Here is a 6,824-nt window from a genome sequence, read left to right as displayed (position 1 = left end):
CTGTCAGATAAATCAATGGGTTGCATAAAAGCTAATGTTTTTGCAAAGGCCACATAGGTATCATGTGAAAAATTAAAACCGATTTCTACTCTAATAACACTAGGAAATGAACGATCGCTACCAGCATACCAACTAACACATCAACTCACTTATTAATCAATTTCCATTAACTTTAGGAATTTTAATTATAAATTCACCAACCTCATTTCGGAGAGTGGTCACTTCTTGTAGTCACGTCTGGCAAAGTCCATTCTCACGTAAATGTTGTCGTCATCCTCATCGTCATAGTTGTCCTCAGAATCCGCTCTCTCTGGGGGTCTCAGCACCCGATGGTGGCGAGGCGGCGGCGGGGGAGCGGCTGCGCCAGCCGCCAGGTCCTCACCGCTGGCAGCTTGGTTAAGGGTTCCAGGATTCCAGCCTGCGGCAATGTCCCGGACCTCTCTTTCGGCCTGGGCACCAGGAGCATTAGCAACAGGTTGGAACCAGCGAGCGGAGGCGGAGTCTCCAGCCGCAACTGGGAAGCCGACAAAGACAGCGCCAGTGCTGGGGGCCGCTGCGAGCGCAGAGGCCACTGCTAAAGCCCGGCTCACTGCCAAGAGGGGCGCCCCAGCTGGAGCAGCAATCACCGCTGAAGCGGCGGGAAAGTCTCTGTCCAAGCTGTCAGTAGGGAAAGCCGAGACAGCGGCTCGAGTGTTGGCAAATAAACTTTGGGAGCCGCTTTGTGGGCGTCTTCTCTCTTGCACTTCTTCCTGCCTAGCTACAGGTGGTGGTTCAGAGTATCGACCGCGAGAGACAGAAGCGTCCATACAGCACTCAGAAAATGGGTCGACTACATAAATTTGACCTGTCTGAGTGTCAGCAAAATGGCACCGTCAGCAAAAAGGCACGGGCTGGTGTCAGAGCTGGGTTGAAAATCACTTCAATGTATTCACCCCCTTCCAGGATGCTACCTACAGCATTGCCTGGGAAAGGACGAAAGGGCCACCTAGCACCGGCCAGAGGGATGGGATTGGCACCTGGTATAACTCTTAAAAGCTCTGAGAGGCGGACTGTTGGATTTGGAAAGGGCGCCCCGTATTCAACCTTCACGTAGCGAGAAAAAGCGCTGGGTCTGGCATTAGTAATTACACCCCAGAATTCTGGCAGTCCTTGAGCAGAGGGAGCTAGCACAAGGTGCTCTCTCTTAACAAAGTCAATGTTGATATAGTCATTGAAGCTGTCAGCTTCTCTCTGCTCCTGTGTGGGGTTTAGTGGTCTGGGCTCTATTTTATTTCCTTTTGCAATAAAAGAAAGTCGGTTAGGTTCCTTAGCCTGGTTCATTGGGGGCACATCATCTGAAGGCCTTGCAGACGACCCCTTATCTTCAGGTTTTGAGAATGACCCCTCAGTTGAAGGCTTTGAAGCTCCATCTTTGGTGCCCTGGCTAAAGGAGGCGTGTTTGTCTAGACTGCTCCCCAGGAATTTTCCAGGTAACATGGGAACATACTCGCTATGGTCACTCTGTCCCAAAGGCGAACTCTGGAAAGGACTTGGCAGAGAGAAGTAAGAGCTCCAGCTTTTGGAGGAAGAGCCTCCCTGGGGATTGGGGGGATTTTTAGGAATCGCACCTGCTCCAGGAGCCATAAACATGTAGTCACTGTCACTGTCATTGTCCTTTGAATCATCCTCTTTATGAGTATCCGGCGCTTTCCGAGCACTTGGAGCAGGTGGTGTTGGGCTCACTCTGGGAAACATCATCATGTACCCTCTGGAGTCTTCAAAGGGCGACTTAGAGTGACGCTTGGTTGGAGCAGAGGAATTTTGAGGAGCCATTGGCATGTAATCGCTGGAACATGCAAGAGGGGCAGCCACCCCTGGCCTCATTGGCACATATGGGTCATCCTCATCGTCATAGAGAGCTCTGGCTCTGTGAGACCCCCTGGTTGTACCTTGTGAGGTCTCCATATTTCTCACCTCTTTGGCTTCTTTGCGTTCTTTTGTGCCTCTGTCTGCGCAAAAATAAAGTCGGAATCTCCCCCCAGACTTCCCTTTGCCACCAGTTGCTCCAGCTGCTGGCGGCGGCGGCGGGGGTGGAGGCAGCGTTTGCTGCTGCTGCTGCTGCTGCTTGCTTTGAGTGAATTTACCAAAGTAGGATCTTTTCTTCACAGATTTTCCACGGTCACCATCGTCAGAATTTTTCCCACTTCCTGAGCCTTTGCTACCTCCTGAGTTCTTGCCACCACCTGAGCCATGACCATCTCCGGGTCCCTGGCCACCACCTGAACCATGGCCACCTCCACCTGAGCCATGGCCACCTGCTGTGCCCTGGCCATTTCCTGAACGTTGGTTTCCTCCAGCACCCTGGCCTCCTGAGCCCTGGCCACCTCCAGATCCCTGTCTCCCACCTGAGCTCTGGCTACTGGAGCCTTGGCCACTTGAGCCCTGTCCACCTCCGGAGCCCCGGCCATTTCCTGAGCCCCAGTTGTTCATAGGCATGCAGGCACCTCCGTTTCCTTCCTCACCTTCCTTGTCTTTTTCTTCAGAGTTGCCAGTGCTGGAACCCGAGGTTTGACAAGCTCTGTGGTTGCGAGCATCTTCAGGTTGTCGGATACGTCCTGGGCTAGGTGCTGAGCGTCGGGGAAAGCTGGGAGGTACTGACACGGCTCTCCTGGACCTGCGGGCTCTGGGCAGGTGCCCACTTCCTCGCTTGAAGGGAGGCGGAGGCTCTCTGGGTGCGATGAAGCGTCTGGTGAATAGCATGTCTTCCCTGTGGCGGAGAGCCCTGAGGTGGCAAAACTGCTCAAAGCGGGATCTTCTGAACCAGCCGCCGGGCTCCAGCGGGAGCGAGCCCAGGTGCCTCCTAGTGGACAGCAGGGTTAACAGGTGGGCGCCAACACTGATGCTGTAGCTGCGGCAGCGGGCTCTGTATTCGTCTGCGCACAAGGCTCTCATCTTCTCCAGGAACAACTCATGCATGTTTTGGGCCACCACGGAGTCATCCACCTGCATCCACAGCTCCCCTGGGCCGATGACAGTGGACCTGCCGACTTCCAAGAAGAAGTACTGCTCTGAGTGCCCACAGCGACGAATGCTCAGCAGCTGGACGACCACACTGGCCACTTCGGTATTGAGCCTTACAAACACTACCTCTTCGTCGGTAAGACACAGCCGGAACACGCCGCTCAGCTCTTTTCTGTGCCCCAGCCCCCTGGGTTTCACTACTACCTGCCACACATCTTTGTAGAAGCGTGGCTCCACCGCCGCTGCCGCCGCCAGGGCTGCCGGCTCCCCGTCCGGCTGCGCGCCTAGCGTGCCGCAGCGGCGGCGCTTGCTCTCGAGGATGAGGCGGCTGAGGAGCAAGTACCAGCTTTCTTGTTCCGACTCGTTCTCGGCCACCATCGCGAAGTACTCGTCCTGGGTAAAGAGGGCAATGAGGTGTCGGTACCTGGCATCGGCGCGCTGGCTCACGGAGAAGCATTGGTACAGGATGATCACTCGCCGCGGTGGGATGAGCGCGGGGACCGCAGCACCGGAGGCGGCCGCGGCTGCGGCAGCCGCCGCGGCACGGACACTGAGCCGGAACTTCCTGGCGTTTTGGTAGTATTCGAGCCGAGCCGGAGCGTCTTCGGTCTCGAGTTTGAGCACGAAGTAACGCCTATGCCCATGCTTCTGCTTCCGCAGGTAGCCGCGTTTGCAGACTTCATCCCCGACGGGGAGGTCCTCCTCGTCGGACTCGGAGTCTGACCGGGAGCCAGTGGCTGGGGAGAGCCACATGGCTCCCGGACAGGACGACCCGGTCCCAATGAGTGCGGTCGGGGTTCCGGAGGAAAGAAGCGGGGTGGTCACCACTGCTGCTAGAGCTGCGGAGGCTGCTGCTGCTGCGGCTCTCGGTCTCCTTAGCGCTTAGTCGCCAGCGAAGGAGCAACTCGCCATGGCGATGCACGGTGGTTTTAAGGTGAGCGGAGGAGAGGGGGGGCTCGAGAAGGGAGGGCTTCGGGGGAGAGGAGGCAGTTCTCCCCCTGTCTGCCCGCCCCAGACCCCTCCCGCCCAGGCCCGCGTCCCCGCCCACTTCACCGGGCTCACAGCAGTGGGCAAAACAACACGTGACCGTTGCCTCACGCGGCTGCTCGCACCAGAGGCAGCCCGCACCCCAGCACTGAGGGCGCAGCCACCAGAGGCGTGATGGGAACCGGGAGTCAGGAAGCAGGGCCATCTTTCAAAGGGCAGACACCTTCAGGTGAATTTCAGGCCTTTTGGTTCAAGGCAGAACCGATTGGAGGAGGTGGAATCCCTAACCACTGCTCAGTCCGAGTACCAGAAGGATGTGGATGGAGGGTAGACGGAGAGGTGGAGGACAGAACGGCCATTACTTGGGCAAGATGGATGCCGCAGCACCACACCAGTTGGCGGGAGGGGAATAGAGGTGTTGGGAGGGGACGGGGCTGGATGAGCAAAGGATGGTTTGTTTGTTTATTTAGGAAGTGGAGGGGGGGAGCCAGGTGAAACCGCTGCAAGGTTCTGATTGGTTAGGATATGAGCCAATGGGAGGGTCAAGCAAGGGGGTGGCCCTGAATATATTAGTTTAGTGGAAGGGGGGGAGTTGGGGGATGAGGGGGCGTGGTTGGGGTCCTAGAGTTGGGCTTCTCAATCTGGTTGTCTCTAGATCAGGCTGTAAACAACCCTCAGAAAATAGCTGTCAATGGTGGTGATAAATTCCTGCAAATCCCAGAGCCTGGTGGGACCCCCTCTGCTAGAGCCCTTTCCTTTTTTCCCCATGACTCAGTTTCCCTTTCGATAGCAGTTTACTGTAGTTCTCCTGATTCACTTTGAGCTGTGCTTCTCAAGAGAAAATGTCAGTTATCCCTGGAAACGGTAAAGACCTGGGTCCTCAGACCTGCGGCACACCAGGCTGCACACCAGGCTGCACACGCCTCCTCGCCCTCTCCACCCCTGACAAAAGCCAACGACTCTAAAGACTCAGGAATTACGGCGATGCCTTCAAAATTAACGCTATCTGTACACAGAATGAATTTCTAGTCCACGAAAACACAGATTTGCTAGATATGGTGTTTCTATTTGATTGATGACGACTATAAAAGTACAAATTTGGGGGCCTGCGAAGTATACAGCCATGTTGGAAAAAGCCGGACTTGATTTTTTCTGAAAAACAATATTGAGCTGTCGTGATATTTTTTTCTTGAGGGCAGTGTTTTGAACTGTACCTTTAAGGAACTAACAAATATTAACTTTCTTTTTTCCTTGAAGGAGATTGGGAAACTTTACAAAAAGAAAAGCTCCTATCTAGAACAAAGGACTGAATGAATGCATGCCCTTGAATATATTTTACATCCTTTACTTCAGGGAGGTCTTTGCTTCATTTCAGTTTACAAGTGACATCACAAAAATAATGAATCTACCTCTTCCCTTCTTGGAGAAAGTGCCGGAGTGTAAGGTGTAAGTGCAACCTTCTAAAAACTGTCTTCTCCTCTCCTCTCAGTCTCTGCCTTGTCTCTGGCTCTCTCATTTCAGATAGCGACAGGTTGAGATGTTATTAAAGTATCAGAGAAATGACTGCATTTGAAAAGAGGGATGGTGGAACATACAGCATTTCTCTTTCGGAGAAAGGAATGTCAGTTTACCTTTCCTAGCGTAGAGACAACAAAGGGGAAATATTTATAAATCCAACAGCAAAATAGGCAGGGATACATCCTAGACTCCATCTCCTTTTTTCTTAAGAATTCTCTTTGTTAGCACCAGAAGAAACACATTAAACTAGAGGACACCTTCGCGATGTTCAGGTTCAGAGTGGGGGAAGTGGTTTTATTTGAGCCCCAAAGATTAGGAACAGTCATTAACATGTCTTTTGCCTCCAGCCGTTTATAAATCCAGTGTATTCACAGGTGCTAGAAACAACTGTGCTTCTGGAAATGGGCAGGAGGCAGGATGAATAAGGGGCTGAAAGCAGCATGAATGTGAATGAACTGGGATTGCTACCTACCGGTTTCAGCTGCTTAGTCACATATGTCCAAGATTAAATGCACTTAAATTCAAACCGATCCATGGTACATTAATTTGAGGTAAGGATATTTTGCAACTTATAAATTCACTGTTTTTACTTTGATAGATTGCTAAAAAAAATACATTTTGAAAATACTGTAACATAACATTTTAAAAATATATCATACATTAAGGTGCTTGATAAATAAAATTTGGAAAATACTGAACAGATTCAAGAATCCTTGTGTCTCTACCACCTGTGTATAAACAGTTCTTACACAGAGCAGTGTAGCCTTATATGTAATTTTGATACCTTATTCTCTTCAATCAACATTATATGGTAATACTTTCCCATATTTCTATGATACCCATACAGTTGTGATAAAACAATATACTCTCTGTTCTACGGTATAGAGTTATAGTTAATCATTTTCAGTATTGTAAATAATCCTCCCATGAATATCTTGAATCTACTTTAAAAGGTTTAAATCATTACCTTTGCAGACTGAAGACTAGAATTACTGGGATAAAATAGGAATATTTCATACATAATTTTTTAGTATTTTATACTTTATTCTACCACATTATTCGTTATTATTATATATTCTTCATTTTAAAAATACTGATATACAAAGTACTATCCCACTGTTATAATTTTAATTTTGTTTGTCAGTAAGGTAAAATGTTTATATGTATGTGTACCCACTTTATATTGTCTTCTATGAAGTATCTTTTTAAATCCTTTGATTTACCTGTTGGATTCTTAGTGTGCATAGTTTGCTTTATAATAAGGTACTAGAATTGTCACGGTTTATTTCAAGTTTTGTTTCCTCAGCTGGTGATTTTTT

At 50.4% G+C, this 6,824-nt stretch overlaps 1 protein-coding gene across 1 annotated transcript; it reads right to left on the bottom strand.

Annotated features, from left to right (window-relative positions):
* Positions 1-218: 218 nt before the first annotated feature.
* LOC116889344 (insulin receptor substrate 4-like) lies at positions 219-3,912 on the bottom strand. The gene is given in 2 exon segments (XM_032890459.1): positions 219-870; positions 872-3,912. Coding segments are annotated over 2 exon segments (3,693 nt in total).
* Positions 3,913-6,824: the final 2,912 nt, after the last annotated feature.

Source organism: Rattus rattus, chromosome X (genome assembly GCF_011064425.1).
Source record: "Rattus rattus isolate New Zealand chromosome X, Rrattus_CSIRO_v1, whole genome shotgun sequence".
NCBI lineage: Eukaryota > Metazoa > Chordata > Mammalia > Rodentia > Muridae > Rattus > Rattus rattus.
Note: the sequence above shows the minus strand (reverse complement) of the source record. Positions and strands in the feature narration are given on the sequence as shown.